A 20,302-nucleotide genomic window follows, 5' to 3' on the forward strand; every position below is an offset into this window, starting at 1 on the left:
TACAGCCTCTTCCTTTGTGATGACATCTCATTCCATTCAGTTTCCCTTAATACCCTTTCTAGGACAAACCAAAACGTATTTCTCATCCTCTTCTCACGATCTTATTTTGTAGGTCTTTGGGTTGCCTAATGCTCAGCCAAGTCAGTGCCATATCACCAACCAGATCTGAATTCGTTTCTTCTGAATGCGTTTTTCCTCTCCCCATTGAATTGTATCTTCTAGAGTACTTTAACAATGAAATGCGATTTGGCCCTTTTACATCCTGCTGCTTATGTTGATCCACGGAATATCTCTGTTGCCCACAAAGGCTCTGATAATAAGGGTGGGATAGCCGTGAGTAGACTGCAGTAGTCTATTCTTAGCTCTTCCTCCCTACTTAGCCTTAGCTTTGCTTCCTATGCCTTTTTTTTAGCTACTTCTAAACTCCACTTACCTGCCCTTTATTGAACCGAATGTAATTTAATTTCATGTGCAAAACACCCTCTGACATTAAATGTCCATGCCTCACCCAGACAAATTATCTTTACATCTGTAGCCCCTTTGCACAGAGACTGCCTTTCCATGTGTAAGCTCTCCTGTGCCAGATAGTTGTTGTTTCGCTAATGTAATCAGTACACTGACCTGCCCACGCACTCCCCCTAAGGCTCACCTGCATAAGCCTTTCTCCAAAGTTAAAAATCTTAAGAACCCGCCATCCTCTCATATGTGGCGGCAAGGCCGTGATGTGCAGCCAGTTGAATCACTTGACCATTCATGGACCATGCCATCTCGTAGCGATGTCCTGGTGGACTTGAGGGTTAATGTCTAAGATACTTTAATGCATGAGCACTACAGTCTCCCCGATGTACAGTATTTCTTAGAAATACTAAATGAAACATATAAATAGCAACTCAAAGAATTAGAAAATGAAATACCTTTTATATACGGTTGAAAGGCATAGGTTCAGTTCTTCCAAAAAGTACACTAAGAAGTAAATCGAGAGAGTAAGCCTTGTATCTGCTTCCTTGAGTTATTGGCTTCACTGTATTCTTCATAGTTAACTATTGTCTGGACAGACTGTCCATCAAAACCATGGCATGCCATGGATTGTTATGTTGTCCCATTTGTGTTGTCAATAGGTTTTAGTGATTCAGCATCAAATATCCGGTTGTCCGACTAGGGCTAGTGTGTGCTATTTGACAGAATGACATTTTAACCCCTTCAGCGCTGATGACAAAGCCAGCTCGTCATGGGCGTTACCTGCGCTACGCGCATGACGAGCTGGCTTTGTCACGATACGCGCGATTTTCAAATTTCAGCGCACAGCGGGAAAACCCGCTAGCGCGGTAGAGGTTAATTTCTAGTTTAGGAATTGAGTTCTGCTTGGATACCTTAGCCATGAGGCAAATGCACAGTACTTTGTACTAACCTCCAACATGTATTTGTTTTACTTTGCTTTCCTGAAAACATGTTGGATTTAAAGCACTTTTTGTTCACGAAGTATTGCATTGTAAAACTGATTTAACGCTTACTACACATATGTGGGGTGCTGAAGCACTATCCTATAGGGGTAGCACGCTACACCATGTAGTGTGTGTGTATTTGGACAGGTGTTATCTGGTTTTGATCCTATGTTAGAAGTTCTTCCTTGTGATACTCCATGACCACTGAGATGTGGTTATTGTGTTATGTCATGCAGCACTTAGAAGTGTGATAGATGCTTGCATTTTTGGATTTTCAGTAACCTGGCAGCTTTCATCATCTTCTCTGGTGCCTTTATGGCTTTTCTTATGTTCACATTCGACTAAGTTGGTTACTGTACAGGGTTGTCGGTTATGATCACTTTTGTTTGTTTATGGTCCTGAGCATGCATATGTTGGAGAAGAGACCATCAGGAGTCTACTGCTTTGCTACAGTCATCCCTCATATGATTGTCATTGTGAAAAGTCAAGAAGCGGTCATACTATGTAGTTAGTTGGAATTGTAGTTAGTACTGAATACTCCAATTAGCCCTCAGGTGGCCACAAGTATACTTGAGATCTCTTGAGTTATTCCATGCCTCTTCAGGTGATGGGTGGTTTGTTGCTATGGACTAGTACTGCATTTAGTGACAGACATGACCTGGAGCTTTTCTGTCTCATTTGAGTATAGAAGAAGGCCCAAGCAGTATGAGGGAATTATTATGCAGAGTTTTTGAATTACAATAGTCTTCATGACTCCTGAGTTTTATAGTATTAGTGATGGCAGGTAGGGTTATGTATGAATTTACATAACCATGTAATACCCATGCTAGACACAGGCTATCCCTTCATAACATACCTGGATATCAAAAGTTGGTACAGTGTTTGCCAACATGATGAGAATGGGATGGTCAGGTTTTCTATATCTGTAGATTACCCTTGAAAGAGTAATTGTTGTTTCAGATTCTATCTCTGGGTTATGAGTTGGTGTAGTTATCTTAGAAACAGCCATGTTCTCACCTCCCTTTCGAACTGTAAATGCTTCGGAATACTTCAAATCTTGGCTGACCGAGAGTTCCAGAAGCTAGTTTTTTGTAGTGAAAAAGTGGGGCTTCAAATGGGTCTATGATGGTAAAGCCGTACAGTGATTTGTAGTGCAACCCTTGAGGGCTGTGTCCTATTTTTCTTATGTTGCTTAAATTGAACTTGTACTCTAGTGGTCATTTTCCTTGAGAATCTCTGTGGATGATGCAAAATGCCTTGAACATTAGTTATCTAGCTTCAGGTAGCCACTAATATGCTTGCACCACAGGTATCATGCATTCTGTGAGGTGAAGGGGAGAGGATGTCTTGCTGCAGTGTTTTGGATTAGTTATTTTTTGCATATGACGAAACTCTGTCTGCTGAGGTATAGTGCTATTAGTTTAGTTGAGATTGGAATTTACGAGAGTATGACTAGATTGTGCATTTGTTTCCTATCCAAGGTGTGGAAAGACGTGTTACAGTGTTTTCATTGAGTTGAAGGTGCTCTTTGTGACTCATTAGCATGTGGTACCAAGGGTAGATCTGAATCTTTGAATACCCCCAGGGTTCTAACCTCTTTTCATGTGAATGTAGTTGGAGGGGGCATCAAGTTCCTTGGGGCATATAGGGTTAGACTGTTGTTTGTGCCAATGTCCACAGGATCTCTGGATTTGAGAAATGGAGCTGTAGATTGTTATTCATTATCCGTGCATTTATGGCATGGAGAAAGACACCAATTCTTGACTTGTACAGGTCTTCTCAGCCATCTGTTTCTTTAAGTATTTATGTATCAACTGCTTTGCTGAAACAGGTGAGGTTGAATGATCGAAGCCCTTCTGGCAAAGGAGTTAGTTAACTTGAGAGGTGATATGATGGATCCTTAAGGAACGCCACTATATTGGGTGTGAGGGGCACATGCTGAAAGGTGGTTGGTATACTACACTTTGTATATCTTTGAGCCATAAGGCAATCCATTTCAGAGCATTTTCTTGTATTCCGAAATGGTGGAGTCTTTGTAGTAACGAATGGTAGTGGACATTGTCAGATGCCACTGATAAGTCAAGAACAATAAAGCGGCTACTCGGTTCTTGTCCACTATGAGTTTTTGATCATTCCATATAGATGCAAGGCCTGGCTCTGTTCATCACACTGATCTGAATCCTAATTGTTGAATTACCATCAAGTAATTTTATGCAGTAAACTTGTAAATCTCAGTAAAAACTGCTCTTTCAAATATTTTATTAAGGAATGGGCCATTAGATATTGGTTTGTAGTTTGCTAGATTGGATGGGTCCACTTGGAGGGGTGGTCCAAAGTTGGAGGTTTGCAATAGGAGCAGAAAAGAGTCTAGTTGCAGACACTTGTTGAGTAAGCTTCTAACTACCTCCCCTGTGCAGGATATATTTGAAGATTATATTCGGTGCTTGGTCTGAAGGTGATCCTGGTGGTCTGCTTGTGATGGTAATGTCTTTAAATTGTATTTTTTATGGTATTGAAAGTATTAAGAGGCAGAGGTTTAGTATTATCCCCTCTTTGTTTTGTTCGAGTCGGGTGTATGGAGAGTGTTCACTGTGTTCTCATTAAGGTAATGTTCTCTTTTGTCAGGTTTTGAGATCCGTTTCATAGAAACTTTATCATAGAAGCTTCAATCTTGTTGAGTTCCTTAGAGTCAAGAGTCAATTTTGCTGACGGGGTAGTATTGATTTTTGTGGTTCTTATAGCTGTTTTATTAGTTTAGTATTATTTTGTCTTTTTCATCCCTAGATTTTCACAATGTTTGTTGTAGTAGGCCAAGTTGTGTTTTCATTCTTTTGATGTTGTTAATTTCTCTGGTTTTCATTTATGGTTAACTTTGGACGAGGTCTCCTAGTGGTGTCTTATTTTGCAATATAGTGGAGAACCAGTTGCAGAAGGTCTGTTTCTCTTGAGGCTGCATATTTATCAGAATTCCTTTGAGATGAGAGTGGCTCTATGTTGGTGCCATCTTTGCAGTGTTGTTGGTGGGTATGTTGATTATGAAAGTGATGATGCTGCTATAGCTCTAGATTCTTGGAAGTCGTTAGTCACTGTGATCTTCCCTGGGGTGGCTCAGGTAGATTAGGGAAGGGTGGCATGGAGGGCACGGGGGCTGGTATGGTGCTTTAGTGGGAGATGTGGTTGGGTGTTGGGAGCAGATATGACATCCAATGTGTTGGTGCGCCAAATACATTTGCTGGGTAGTAGTCTATATATGAAAAGCAAAGAGAAAAACTGGTATGAGATGTTTTTTCTCCTTGCAGATTTGGAGGTGGGTTAAACCTGAGGTGACTTTCTGGCTAGGCAATTGTGTGTAATGGTAGTCAAGTGTCTAGTACTTTGTCAGGGGTGGCTCCACCGCTAAGGCGGTGGAGAGTCGCCCCGCTGCTCTCAGAGTAGGAAAAAGGAGAAATAAAATTATCATAACATCGCTATTATCATTTTATTTTTCTTAACTACGAGACTGGGTTAAGACAGGGATAGTGTTGGAGCCTTTGAGGAGTGGTTTGCGCACAATAAGTGCATGTGACTGTTTGGCCGGACATCTTGGGTTGGCTGTACAGTCAGGCACACTGTGCATATGTGTTGTAAATCTTTATTCGGTAAAATTGCTCACCATAAAAGACAACAATATACATTTTAAAATACATTTCATCAAGATAGTACTAACAGCAACATGGGATAACCATAATTAAAATATAACTGAGCACAATCACAATTAATAAGACCACGGGCAAAAGTACTCCGGACACTCAGAGTAGGTGGCTTCAGTTAACTCCGCTCTGAGTAGATAGTGGCCTGGCAATCATTCCCAGAGATCTTGATCTAATAAGCCAGGCACTACTTAAAAACTTTGCCACCCCGCATATCAATGAGGTAGATGATAGATCCGTTGAAATCACTCGTAGGGCCGAACGATGGCACCTCATCCCCAGTCCTTTACAAACTGGTTTCAGCCAGTTTTTCCGAGCCACTTTATACGCGGGGCAGGCAAAAAAGAGATGGGCCACAGACTCTTTGGGAGCCGCACAACCGGGACAAGATCGTGAGGGGCCGTCCTGATTGGACCATCTTGAAGTAAATTCGTGTACCGGGAGGGTGCCGTACCTTAATTTTAAATAGAGGGCCCTGTCTAGCGGCTTGGTTATAAGGTCAAAGAAGGGTTCAAATTTCCTTGCCCACTTGAACTCAAGAAAACACTCAGTAAGTGAACCCCCTGTTATACTGCGTGATGCTTCGGCCTGAACCCAATCCCAATATAGTTTCTTGATCACCATTTTGGGCGGGGGAGCTTGGGACTCCCATACATCTCTCAACCCCAATTGGGAGACTAATAGCCTCACATTTTTCAACCAGCCAATTTTGTACCCAGTATCTAGTAAAATTAGGTCATCCAGACCTTCGGCATATTTGGCCAGCTCCTTAGTCCTTCTTAGGCGGACCCAAAAGAGCAGTGGGCGCAGCCTCACTATATCCTTTAAGGCACGTCTACCAAGGTCTAACCGCAGGGGGATCAGCGGGGTGGAGACAGGGAGGGCCACCACATCTCTCAAAAACTTATTTTCTGCTAAGATTAGCTCATTAACATTGTCGAACCCCCATAATTCGGAGCCGTATAGTGCAGCCGGGAGTATCTGGCCCTCATAGATGGCCATTACCGGAGACACTGGTTTACTAATTGATGCCCGGTACTCTCGCAAGGTTACCCCCGACACTCTTTTGTGGCCCAATAGCATTTTTGCCAGGTGATCCTTCCAGGTCATTCGGCTATTTATCCGGACCCCTAAATAGTCGAATGCCTCGACCAACTCCAGGGGGGTCCCGTTAAGCAGAAAATTATTTTTAAAATGTTTGGAGGGCGAAAAGGCCATCAGTTTGGTTTTGGTGGTGTTGATGATTAGGCCTCTATCTGTACAAAATGAGGTGAATCGCTGCAAAAGTTTTTGCAGGCCTATCGGGGATTTGGCTATCAGTAAGGTGTCATCAGCGAAGAGCAGAGTCTGAATCTTTTCCCCCGCCAGGGTTGGGGCATCCGTCTCTTCTCCTCTCAGATGGTCCACCACTCCATTCACAAACAAGGAGAAGAGAGTCGGGGCCATGACACCCTTGACGGACTCCACTCCTCACTGGTACCCTGTCTGTCAGTTGGCCCTGTGTACCCCATCTGATCCTAGCATATGTCCCCTCATGGAGTCTTACAATTAGTCTCAAGAGTGAGCCAGGGAAGCCCATACTTTCCAGAGTCTCCCACAGTTTAGCACGAGGGACCAGGTCAAAGGCCGTCTTGAGATCTATGAAGGCCATATACAGGCTGCCCTTCTTGATGGTAACTGCCTTCCAATAGATCCCAAACAGACGAAAGACCTGGTCCATCGTGCCCACCCTCTGGCGAAATCCGGCCTGCAGATGAGAGAGAATACATTCCTCCTCCATCCAGTCGCCTACCCTGGAGATAATGACCCTGCCAACCACTTTCTGGATTATGTCTATCAGACTAATCGGTCTGTAGTTGGCAGGGTCATCTCTTGCCCCCTTCTTATACACTGTGACCACCTCGGCACCCTTCCATGAATCTGGCACGGGGTGTCCCTTTACTAACAAATTCATTATGGTAGCTATAAGATTAGCCCAGGCCAGGGGTTCAGCGATCAGAAGGTCCCCAGGGATCCCATCCGGCCCAGCTGCCTTCTTAGGGGTCAAGTGTTTAATTGCTGCCACTACTTCAGAGGCCGTGAACAAGCACTCAGTCTCCCCGCCAGGTACCCTTCCCTCCCCACAAGCAACCAAGGGGCCAGTTGTATCTTCACTGCCGCCATATAGAGCTGAGAAGTGATTAAACCATTGCAGGCTAGTTATATGGGTTGCTAAAGGCTGGGTTTTACCCTGCCTAGCTCTATTGATTAAATCCCAAAATAACGTCGAATCCCTCCTGCTCACAGCGTCTGTTATATCCCTCCAGTGCTCCTCCTCCCAATCGCGCTTTGCCAGTGCTATTGCTCTCAAGTACTCCCTCCTGGCCGCTCTAACCAGAATAGGATTCCTTGAGAGCAAGGCAACTGACAAACTTTTCCTCTTCCCCTTGCAGTCCACCGAATACCATGGATTGCTGGAGATAGGGGGGGTCCTGTTTGGTCTAGAGGTTTTCCTTTTAGAGGTAAAATAGTGACTCACTTGGTCTATCATGCCTTTGTAAGCAGAATCGAGGCTTGAGGAAAGGTTCGGAAAACTAGCAACCACCCGTTCCATTGCCTCCAAATCCCTGTGCAGGTCTTCGATGGTAGATTTAATGGTCCCTAGTTGGTCTACATTTAACTGAGCCTTATCCCATTTCAATCTGCGATTGTTTTCGTAAGGGATGATCTCTTTGGTTAATTTCAACGGCGCACTCACCCCTTTCTCTTTACTTTTGCCCCATTTAAACTTGCTGCAAAGCGGGTTATGGTCGCTATCCAGGGTGGGTACCACCTCCATATCAATAAGGTCGAACCACATACTAACGCTCATTAAAATGTAGTCAATTCTGGACGGGGCCGATAGCCTATTAAAAGTCATTGCGCCTGATATATCAGACCGGGTCCTACCATTGAGGGCTCTTAATTTGTGCTCCCTGGTAAGGGCATTCAATTGGATTGCCCTAGCAGACCATTTCCGAATGGGGGGTACCGTCAAGGGGGGGATAGACCACCTGGAGTCTTCCTCCTCAGTGCCTAGGGGATCATCACCAAGAAGGGGTTCGAACGTACAATTAAAATCACCACCCGCCATAATTCTGGCTGAAGGAGGACAATTAGCTAGAGCAGAATCTAGGCTCATTATGGTTGCTGAAGTATTATCCCCCGCAGCCCCTCTAGCATACACATTAAAAAGTTCAAGCCTAATCCCCTCGATGTGACCCCTAGAAGAAAGGTGCATTAAGTCATTACACTGAGTGTCATTGGAAACCATGTCCCAATCTAGATCAATTCTTAACTAGACTAAAAGACCTCCTGCTGGTCTACCCTTCCCTCTGCTTATCGCTGGGGAAAAGAAAGTAGTATAGCCAGATTTATCAATTGGTAACAGACACCAAGTTTCCTGAAACAGGCAGACATCGAACTTCTCAATGAATGCATGCCATTCAGGGATGTCTAACTTCCTTTTTAGCCCAGCTACATTCCAGGAAATCAGATTTATTACCCGAGGACCCTTGTGCACTGAAGAGGGCCCACCCATGGTCACCCCCCCCAAAACCATACTTTTCGTGCGAATTTTTCCCACACAACTAGATTGGTGACTATTACTCACACGACTAGATTGCCTGAGAGGTACAGAACAGTCAACAGTAATAGACATACCCGGGGCAGCAAGAAGAGCCATATTCGAGTGAATGATATTAGAGTCGTCTGTGGTTACCTCCTGGAAATTGTCACAAATACTTCCTCCTTGCTGGGGAACCACTCCTTGTCGACCACATCCCTCCACCTTAGGCTGTAAACATCAATCGCAGTCCTCCATGCCAGTAAGCTGCGAGAACCTATTGAAAGTATCTAAGGGGGTGAAGGGTCTAAGATGCTCCATTGCACTATTGTGACTTAGGTGATGTCTCTGTGGAATCGTAGACCAACCAAACTGACCATTAGGCTGAAACTGATGCTGGCCATTTACATGATAAGTACTGTTGTAACCAAACTGAGGATTGGACCTCGGGGCATAGGACTCTTCCCAATGGTTGGGGGGGTAAGAAACCGGCCTCGGGTAAAAATAGGTTAAAGGCCTAGGTGTAATAGAGTTTCCCCCTCCTGCGTATGGCCAGTTTAAAATGTAGTCTACTGCCCGAGGATCTCTAAAATTGACCACCACTAAATCCCCTTCAATGTCTTTCCTTATGTTGCCCAACCAAGGGATCCGTCTGACATGTACAATATCACCATCCACATTTGGGGCTATGGGCCTGAATGTCCTCAACCAATGAATTATTTTATTTTTCAGTTGGGCGTAACCTTCCTTCTTGTTTTCTGCTAGTGGGGGAACCCCGGTCATAACTACTACATAGGGCACCGCCTGAGGTGGAATCTCCACATGTGGTACCCTAGTTAAGGGGCCTCTAGTGCAACCCCCTTCCCCCTGTCTCTCACTTCTGTTAACTGTAGGAGCTTTTGTCGCTGGCCTTTGAGGGCCACCTTCTGTCCCAGATACAGAGATATTCGGGTTCTTTGTGGGGTTTTGTTTATGAATAACAGGCACGACCTTACCCTGATGCTGAGACGACTGTTTAGACGGCTGGAGTGGAGCAGAGGGGGTAGCAACTGGGGATTTTACAATCTGGTTAGACAAAACCCCAGTGCAAGATTTAGGTTGTATCCCCCCACTCCCCTGGGCCTTGGTCAACGTAGCCATACTATTTATGGCAGCCTCTAATAGGGTCAATCTATTTTCGATTTTCTTAAGACTCTCAGTCACGGGTAGCAGCAGAGACCTCAGTAAAAGTTCGAATTCCCCTACAGATGGAGAAGAGGTCGGTATGTTTGTAGATAAAGGCCCCTGACTGATATCTAAGGCCACTATATTAGGGACCTCAACAAACGGAGTAACCACCGGTGATGATGCCTCAGGTGTTACTGTAGTTGCAACCACCATAGTAGCCCTTACATGTGTTGAGGGTAATTTAGGGCCTTTGCCAAAGTCTAAATGGGAAATTTTAACTTTGCCTTGTCCCACCCTTGATTTCCTTCTTTTTTTGTTTGGTGGTGGACCGTGTATCTGGGCTACTACTAGTTGTTTAGATTTCATTGTCTTAGGCTTCGGGGGGACAGCAGTGTGGCATGGAATCTGGGAGGGAGGGTCAATCACAATAGGGTCGAGGGACATACCAGGGGAAGAGGTGCAGTCACGCAGTAGAAGTGGGAAGCCTTCTTGGCTAACGGTTTCCCTCCCAAGGTCAATTAAGTCCCCCTCGGTGGACAAAGAAACAGGCACAGAGTCAATAAAGGATCTGTTTTTCAAACTTTCGATTGAACGACGCCGCTCAGCCCTGCGTTCGGCCATGATCAGTTCCTTCTCACCCTCGGACAGTACCTTGGGGAAATAATTGTCTAATGACCCATTGCGAAGTTTACCCTTCTTCCCAGGTGTCCCCTCATCAGATAGGGTAGCCATTAACTAACCTGTAACAGGAACTCACGGAGTAAATTTTAGAGAATGGGCCCAGCCTGGCCTACTCTGGCCTACGAGGGCCTCAGAGTGCCCGCCCTTTGCCCGGGCTTCGCCCCGGGCGCTCCCGCGCAGCGTGATTGGCTGGATTATATGGGCGTAAGACTGGAATGAGCTGGGCGGGGCGGTCAGGGAGAGCGGGCCAGGTGACCGGCCGGAGGATTGCCGGGACTCCTGGGAAAGCGAGTCCCGGTTCCTTCGCTCGCAGCCCTGTCTCTCGCTCACTCGCCCAGCTGGTTCCTATGACTCCTGGGCTCCGGTGGCAGCAACGGCGCAGCGGGACCCGCGAAGCGGGTACCGCAAGTTGTAACTTGTCCTCCCAAACGGCAACAGGAAACAAAGTGCAGCAAACGACCCCAATGGCAATGGAGGGCGGGGATTTTTAAATAGGTGAGCTGGGCGGGGCGGTCAGGGAGAGCGGGCCAGGTGACAGGCCGGAGGATTGCCGGGACTCCTGGGAAAGCGAGTCCCGGTTCCTTCGCTCGCAGCCCTGTCTCACGCTCACTCGCCCAGCTGGTTCCTATGACTCCTGAGCTCCGGTGGCAGCAACGGCGCAACGGGACCCGCGAAGCGGGTACCGCAAGTTGTAACTTGTCCTCCCAAACGGCAACAGGAAACAAAGTGCAGCAAACGACCCCAATGGCAATGGAGGGCGGGGATTTTTAAATAGGTGAGCTGGGCGGGGCGGTCAGGGAGAGCGGGCCAGGTGACAGGCCGGAGGATTGCCGGGACTCCTGGGAAAGAGAGTCCCGGTTCCTTCGCTCGCAGCCCTGTCTCTCGCTCACTCGCCCAGCTGGTTCCTATGACTCCTGGGCTCCGGTGGCAGCAACGGCGCAGCGGGACCCGCGAAGCGGGTACCGCAAGTTGTAACTTGTCCTCCCAAACGGCAACAGGAAACAAAGTGCAGCAAACGACCCCAATGGCAATGGAGGGCGGGGATTTTTAAATAGGTGAGCTGGGCGGGGCGGTCAGGGAGAGCGGGCCAGGTGACAGGCCGGAGGATTGCCGGGACTCCTGGGAAAGCGAGTCCCGGTTCCTTCGCTCGCAGCCCTGTCTCACGCTCACTCGCCCAGCTGGTTCCTATGACTCCTGAGCTCCGGTGGCAGCAACGGCGCAGCGGGACCCGCGAAGCGGGTACCGCAAGTTGTAACTTGTCCTCCCAAACGGCAACAGGAAACAAAGTGCAGCAAACGACCCCCTGTGCATATTCTCCAGTGGGCTGTAATACACAGTTTGGGTGGAGAACATGCACAGGCTCCCAGTCTCCTTCGGAGCGCGGAACCATGGCGCTCAGACCAATCACAGCGCTGTAACACAGCATTGTTTTGGTTCAGGGGAGCCTGTGTGCTTGCTGTTTCCGGGACACACCAGGAAGAAAAGCAACAATGGAGGAAAGACAGCGGCCGTGAGGAGGTAAGTTTTTTTTTTCTTTCTTTGTTCCCCCCACTCATTTGACTTTGTTTGCGTTAGGTAAAACATCTGGGGCATTAGGTGCCTTAGTGAGAACAAAAGCGGGATCAAAGGTGATTTCGATTAACTCGCAGGCCAGTTGCTGTTGTGGCAAATGCAGTCCCTGAGCTGATGAATAAATTATTTTACTCTAGCCTGTCCTTACTACTCAAGCATCATTACAACAACTTGCTGATGACCGGTCCAGAGAAGCAGGAGACTTAAGAACATGTTGAGTGCTCCAGGACAAAGTCATTTGTTTGGTGGTGAAGAAGAAGAACAGCCAAAGTGTGCATGCTAGAAGCTGTGTTGTAAGTAGCTGAAAAGAATAGATTGAGAGGAAAGTTGTGAGGGACGCAAGGTCAGGATTGATGGATGGATGCAATATCACAGAGTGTTTTTGCCAAAATGCTTGAAAGGGAATCTTCTAAAAGTGAGGTAAAACAATTTCAGCCCAAAAAAATTTCTCAAAAGGATTTCAAGTGAGTAAAGGTGCAAGATAGTAGAGTGTGGCTCTTGATTGACTTATCATTGTGATATGGATTGTAAATGGGTCAAAGTCAAATGAGAATGGACAAATAAGAGAGGCAAGAAATTTAATGTGTGGAATTTGCAGAAGTGAAAATTGTGTTGGACGGTAGCGTGCTGGTAGCAACAGAGGTGTATAGGTGTGGTGAGGAATATGTAAATGCTGATCGTGTTAAATACATAGTGGTGAGCAGTGCAATTAGTACTAATATGCATGTTACAGGGTAGTGACTCAATGATATGTTCGTCAGACTTTTGATAGTGTTCGAAGCAGAACCCGGTTTGTAAAGAAATTGAATTGTTTATATTGATACCAATATTTTTTGTTTTATTTCATTAAGTATGAGATGTGTTGTATATATGTTCAAATACTGTGTGTTCTTTTATGGAGTTTTATGTTGTTACTTTACACTGTGCAAGCAGGGTCCATTCGCAGGGTTGTTGCATAAGGTGCTGTATTCCAGAGTATCCTGTTTCCTGCATCATCATGACACCACATGCTTTGATGATTCAATATGAATGTTACTGCAGGCCTCGAGAAATATACTCGCTGTGTGATTGGATGGTATCAGGGCGAGCTATTGTTAGGGCCACTGGCCGTTCCGGAAACCTGATAAACAGAAAGTGAATGAGCTATAAAGATGCCTTTAAATCTTGTTTTTATCTTGTCACATTTGCTGTGTGTTCTCAGAGACAGAGTTCAAATGTCCGTTTATGTGTTCTTACAACCTGCTGCTTCTTTTATCATGGTGGTTGGTGTTTACATTTCTATCTCTGAATGCAAAGTTAAAGGATTTTGTAAAGTGAACTGTCGTACAGTGGTGCTGTACAAAGAGGGTGAAATGGAAAGCTGTAGGGCGTCAGGATTGTTTTCCTATTTATTTATTTATTTATCTAACACACAACATATAAATAGCTTGGAAAGGATCTGTGCAAATATTTCAAAATATATTGCAGTACTTATTAAAACACATTTTTGAACGGTCTGTGATTAAAAAAAAAGATTTTAATGGGATTGAACTCTTAACTTAATGATGCGCAAAAGATAAATATTTTAGCTGACACGCGATTTCCCCAGATTGGCGTTTATACACTGTATAGTTTTATCAGTAAAACTGCATGTTAGGTGGGATGTTTGTGGCCATTTCAATAGAAAATGTATTGTTTGTAAATAAAAGTGTGCTGTGGCATCATGTTTCAGTAATCTATTTGTTACAAGTGAAATTGTAATCATGAACTGGAAAAGTTTCCTGCCTCCGGCTAGATAACAATGCTATTAGTGACCTTGGAGGCAAGTCAGGGATTATGTGTACCCTATCAGTGAGCTAGATTCCTATCGTACATGGAGCAACATTTAAGTGACTTAAATCTTAGGTTTTATTTGTAGAGCAGAAATGCTAATCTTTCATATGTGATCATGAAGAATAAGGCGGCTCTGTAAAATACAATATTTGCCTAGGATCCCACATTTTGAAACCAGTTTATGGGTCAAGTACGTTGCTTTTGGACTTGGGTTTCTTTTGGAGATAGTATTCTTCGTGATGATGGGATAGACTTTAATGCAATATGCTCCACTTGTCAGGTTATTATTCAAATATACATACCATTGTAGGCCTTAGTTAAATAAAATGTGCTAGGAAATGGTTTCTTCAAATGCTAGACTAGTATCTATTATAGAAGAGCAGGCAGAGATGAGCCTCTTTTGACTCAATTCTGCAGTCTGATTCAGATGGTAGTGTGGTCTACCGCCGGAGTTGGACCAAACACTGTTCAATTAAGAAGGGCAGGCTTGTGCTCTTCTTTTTCTCGGTGGTTTATGGAAGAAACCTACTCGGGCGTTGGATGGGGTCTTGCCATCAGACTATGACAGTATCACTTACAAAGTAATCACTTCAAAAGTGCACTTCCTCTACAAAAAAATAATGTATTCAGAATTGTGATTTATATATATATATATATATATATATATATATATATATATATATATATATATTATAGCTCCGTTACGCCAGGAACCGGGTAGAGAGGATACCTCGAGATCAATTGTTAAAAGATAAGATCAAGAAAACTGAGCTGAACATGAAAAATGAGGGAAAATTCAGACTAATTACCACCTTCTCGGATGATTCTAATCATCTAAGAAAAATTCTGAAGAGGAGCTGGCATATCTTAAAAACAGATCAGATTATAGGAAAAGAAATTCCTGTATCCCCTCTAATCACATTTAAGAAAGGGAGGTCTATCAAAGATAAAATTGTTCATAGCCATCTTCCTGACAGAATAACAGCGACAGGGAGGATTAGAGATATGCCAGGATTTTTCCCATGCGGAAAATGCAAAGCCTGTGAAAAAAGCAAAAAGAAAACATCATTTGAAATACCAGGGATAAAAAAGACAAGAAAAATATCCAAGTTTCTTACTTGTACCACTACCCATGTTGTGTACTGCCTATTGTGTCCGTGCGGACTGAAATAAATAGGTAGTACAGTAAAGAATGTCAAGCTACGCATATTAGAGCACCAACGTGCTATTATGAATAAAGATTTTACCTATCCCGTAGCTAAACACTTTGCCCTAAAGCATAATAGCAACAGAGAACTCCTACAGTATTATGCTTTAGATCATATACCAGTAGACCCAAGAGGTGGAGATAGATTACGGAGACTAAGGAGGTTAGAGTCCCGTTATATTATAGATCTCCAGACAAAGGCCCCTCTGGGATTGAATAAGAACGAGGAATTAGCTTCTCATTTGGGAAATGCATAGACCCTTGTAACTGTACTGAATTGTGAACTCAATGAGTATTTTTTACCCCGTGAGCATTGCCGATCCACGGCTTGATAGCATTTATAACATGATTAATGGCAACGTAAACATTGTACATATATTGTAAATAATTTCAGAAATAATGTATTTAATTTACTTGAAACTGTGATATGAAAATGCATAATAGATTTCATACATACTGCCATTTATCATGTATCACAATATGTCATAGAAAAAGTAATATACTGTGTATATAATTCTCTCATGGGGACCAACGTCAGCCCTCTTTCTATATACATGCCAAAACACGAGGAAATGCTTTTATATCCGCTTCCTCCGTGTCAATAGTAGACACTGACGAAGGAAAACCGAAACGCGTTTGTCTGCTGAGTGTTTTGCATGAAATAAACCAACGTGAACACTTCCCTTGCGAGTGCCGAATTTTCTTTCTGACACTACGAGAGATTATTTGAGCTGCAATATATATATATATAAATATTTAGAATTAAAACTCCTTAACACTGTGAAGGAGAGAAGAGAAAAATAGGGTGTTGTGTGGGTTCTACCTTAAATAAAAAGGTAGTATAAAATAGCAATTAACAAACAGAATCTGAAGAGTGCGGGAACAAAGTGAAAAAGGACAGAAAAGAACCAAGGGTGAAAGAGGAAAAAATTGTCTTTGGGGTTACCCCTATCTTTTATTAAAAAAATGAGAATTAAAAAACAAAGACCAAAAAAACCCAAATAGGCTGAAGGAAAGAACACAGTACAGGGAACTGTTTGAAGTTGTGAAAATGTAAATATAAAATAATTAAAAAAATTGATAAGTAAAAATGTAAAGTGATACAACATTGAACTGTTAAATGTGAAATAGTGAGGTGCATTTATTATATGGTACTAGTGGAACCCATAGACTTATGGAAGATACCTTGTTGGCCCATGAAAAAGTGACCCTTGACTATTAATGTCCCATTGTTTATTAACTCATTAAAAAAAATCTATAAACTGGTATGGTAATTACAAATTTCCATACGCTTGAAAGATGTAAGACGGAAATGACTTTGCATGCATGCCTATATGCACTCTTATATTATGTCTTTGTTTTTTCTTTTTAAGAGTCACAAGAGAACACCGAGAGAACCTAGCAAAACTTGGCAAACAAATTACCAATAAGGCTAAGGATTCCCTGAGGAGAGTTCGATCAAGCGCTGTTATTGAAATTAGGAAATCTAAGAACAGTGTTTCAGAAGACACCATAAAGCTTTTAGAAAAACAGGTATTTATTTTCCCTCGAGAGTGAAAGATATGAGTAATAATTTATGTATGTTTTCCTTTCCTGTTTATGTGATTAGTATTGTTTCTCTAGTTGAAATGTGCCACTCCAATAGCGCTGGACACCAATACCCTCTGTAAGTCACCAAACACTGTTTGATTTATCAGTCTTTCTCCTTACTGTTCTCAGTTTGTGATTTCCACCCAATGTGCATATTCTCTAGTTCATATGTAACAAGAACTGAATATCCTTAGGAATACCATACTAGGCATATGTTCGAACTGGCTATTTCTGGTAGGCTAAGGCTGACGCCAAAGCCAGGCAGAAACCACCATTCTAGTCAGGGCAAGGAAGTCACACGCCAAGATAACCCCTGCTCACCCCCTTGGTAGCTTGGCACGAGCAGTAAGGCTAAACTCGGAGGCAATGTGTAAAGCATTTGCGCCAGCACACAACAGCAACAACATCCTAGGCACACCACAAAAGGAACTCCACACAAGGTTATATTAAAATAACTTTTGTATTGTCAAAACACATTAGATAGAAATCACACATGTACATTGTGCCAACTGGCACGGGCAATATTCATAAGGGATTATTTACAAGACAGGGCCACATGGGTCACTGTCAGAATCAACACATTTAGAAATAGTACTTTGTAGATCATAGAGAATAAGATATAAAACAAAATAACAGTTATAAATCACATCCAGTAACTACTGGGAACAGGTAAGTACCACCCACGCAACCCTAACCACCTTAGGAGAATGTCACGCAGGGGACCAGGACCTCACTAGGACCACCTGTATTAGAAAGAACAACCACCTAAGAATAAAATACATTTAGGGGTATAAACAAGAACACATTACCCATGATGCATAAATATACATTCAGAGGAGTAGTAAAGGGAAACACATGATGCATAAACCTACACATTCAGCGGTGTTAAGAACAAAGCACATGATGCAATAAAAATACATTCAGAGGTACCAGAACAATACCATAGCGCAAACATCACATGATGTCTAAAAGCATTCAGAGGTGCAGGAATAACAAATGATGCTTGAAAACACATTCAGAGGTGCAATAACCATACAATTGCGCAAAACTTACATAAGCCACCACCTGTGGCAGTCCCTAGGCCAACTGGACTTGTTGGGGCTAGGACGCCCGGAGTCTCAATGTCAGGGGCCTAAACGGTGCAGGTGCCCACTACTTGCTGGGTACCTGGGAACATCCCAAGACCTAAACGGTGCAGCTGCCCACTAATTGTTGGGCAGCTGGGAATCATCAAAGAAACTGCGACAGGGTCCTCACTGACCCTTGGGCGCAAACTGCACCCACTGTGGGAGCCACACAGGCTCTAAAAACAAATTCCTCGGAGGCAGGAGGGGGCGGGCACCGGCAATGTGCCCTGGCGCCCCCTCTAACTAAAAATGGCCAAACGCTGGAGCCACACAGGCTCTGGGCATATCACATGCCCCAAACGTTGGAGCCACACAGGCTCTACCGTTAACATTGCCCCCAGGGAGCACACTGGCTCCTAAAGAAAAGTGCATGCCACGAGTTGGAGCCACAGGCTCAGCACGGACACTTCGGGGGCCTTTCAAATAAAACATGGCCCTTGCAAGCATCTCACAGGGACCCTAAATCATGTATGTCCCCTCACGACGATGGAGCCCCTCACTGGGGACTCAGCAACTAATGGCCATCGGGAGAGCCACGGGGCTCTGCAAAGAAACATGCCCCCAGCTCTGGGGGAGACACGGGCTCATGGGACAACAGGACCCCCACGGGCCCTTTAACAGGACGTGCCCCCGGTTGGAGTCATCTTACTCTGCGCAGGTTGAGGGAAACGTGGGAGCGGCCCTCTATCAAGCGGGGCCGCTCAATTCTATGCTGCAATCCCTCGCGCCATCTCCCCCCTCCCCTCCGGGCAGCCCTACTCACCGGCTGCTCTACGGACGCGGCGGGGGACGATGTCCACTTCCTGCAGTCTGCCGGGGCTCTCTCCGCATGCCGCTCAGCTTCCTTTTCTTCCCGGGGCTCCCTCAGCACACGGGAGCCCCGCGACAGGTCACGCTTCTTCTCCGGTCTCCCTCCAAGCACGGGAGACCGGCAAAGGCTTCAGCAAGCCTGGGTAAAGGCAAGAAAAAAGGTTTCTTGAAGGAAAATGCAGCTTCTCCATGCTGTCAAAGGTCCCAGAGATTTCAAGGGGCAAAGCAATGTCCCCCCCATCGGCCCAAGCAAGGCAGAGGGGTCCCCCAAGAGTCCAGGAAAGTCCATCAGGTGTCCAGGGGCTGGGCAGGGCCCAGGGATTCCTCTGAGCCCAAGCAGCAGCACGCCCCTGGCAGATTCAAGTCCAAAAACAAGAAAATTTTGGAAGGGGACACAGCCCCTTCTTATACACAGAAAAGTCTTTGAAGTCTTTGTGCAGGCAGTGTGAGAACCAGCTAGAACTGGTTATAGGGAAGTCCTGTCAGTATCAGGGACAGAGGTGACAGTCGCCCAGCGGGGAGGTGGAGCCAGCATTGTGGCAGGCAGGCACAGCCTCATTCACTCTTAGGTGCTATCTCCACCCACTTCCTTGGCAGCAGATGCTGCCTTTCATCCATGGGCTGACTCAGACAACCTCCTGGGGGCTCTGCAGCCCCTGTCACACTCAAACCAGACAGTCAATCCACAAGCAGGCCCAGGCACTCCTGGGCCAGACTCACCAGCCAATCACGTGCCAGCAGACTCACTACACAAATATGCCAACTTCTAAAAGTGGCACTTCTAGACTAGACACAACCATGCAGCATACACTGTTGAAAATTAGTACGTTTTGGTGAACATTATCTGCGCCATCTTGCCTCTTCCCCTGATGCCACACTTTTGTCGTGCGCGCCCGCCATTTTAAGATGCCCCGATCAGAACAAACCCTTTTGCATGCCGCTGGCCCCTGACATAGCCCTTTGCCTTCGCTAAGCCTGCACGCTGACCACCCCCTGCTTGCACCTGCCTTGAGTCATAAACCCCTCTTCGGCGCTGCTCTGCCCCAGGCCCTCATCCTGTTCCCAGCGCGACACCTCCCTGCTTTCCTTTCATGATCTCCGGCCCTTAGATGCAAACCCCCTTTTTCCCCGTGTGCCCGTTTTGTCCTCCCCGTTCCCAAGCCGACACCCAGCTCTGCCGATACCATCCTTGCCCCTCCCCGTACAATAGAAAGCTTCCCCCATCAAAGAATCCCCGGGTTGATCAAAGCCCCCACCCCATGAGACCCGATCAAACCCCCCACATTCCGTGAATCGGCGGATTATCCAGCTGCGCGATGCTCATCACCTGTTGTGACTAGGGTGGGGACTTCAACTGTAAATGTGTATGGGAACGGGCCCAAAGGGGAGTTCCGAGAATGTCTTTTCCGTACATCAAAGCTTTAACATGTATGTGTAATCTACAATAAAGTCATAAATGTGTGTATAAGAGGCCAGGCCTCAGGAATACAGTTAGAGCACCTCAGAACGATACCTTCTGTCCGTTTCGTTGTGTTCTCCTCCGGAGAGAATAAAAAACCTTGTTTCCTGCTTTCCAGTCTCCAGCGCCTGCCTCTTCATTTGATTTAATAACTAGAGGGTCA

At 45.1% G+C, this 20,302-nt stretch overlaps 1 protein-coding gene across 2 annotated transcripts in view; it reads left to right on the forward strand.

The window, feature by feature from the left end:
• MRRF (mitochondrial ribosome recycling factor) overlaps positions 1-20,302 on the forward strand; it is a 139,901-nt gene that overhangs the window by 109,592 nt on the left and 10,007 nt on the right. For both annotated transcript variants that reach the window (XM_078641973.1, XM_078641974.1), the window contains exon 7: positions 16,527-16,686. In XM_078641973.1, coding sequence (XP_078498099.1) covers positions 16,527-16,686 — 160 coding nt within the window. The remainder of the gene's footprint in view (positions 1-16,526; positions 16,687-20,302) is intronic.

This window comes from Lissotriton helveticus, chromosome 5_1, assembly GCF_964261635.1.
Source record: "Lissotriton helveticus chromosome 5_1, aLisHel1.1, whole genome shotgun sequence".
Taxonomy (NCBI): domain Eukaryota; kingdom Metazoa; phylum Chordata; class Amphibia; order Caudata; family Salamandridae; genus Lissotriton; species Lissotriton helveticus.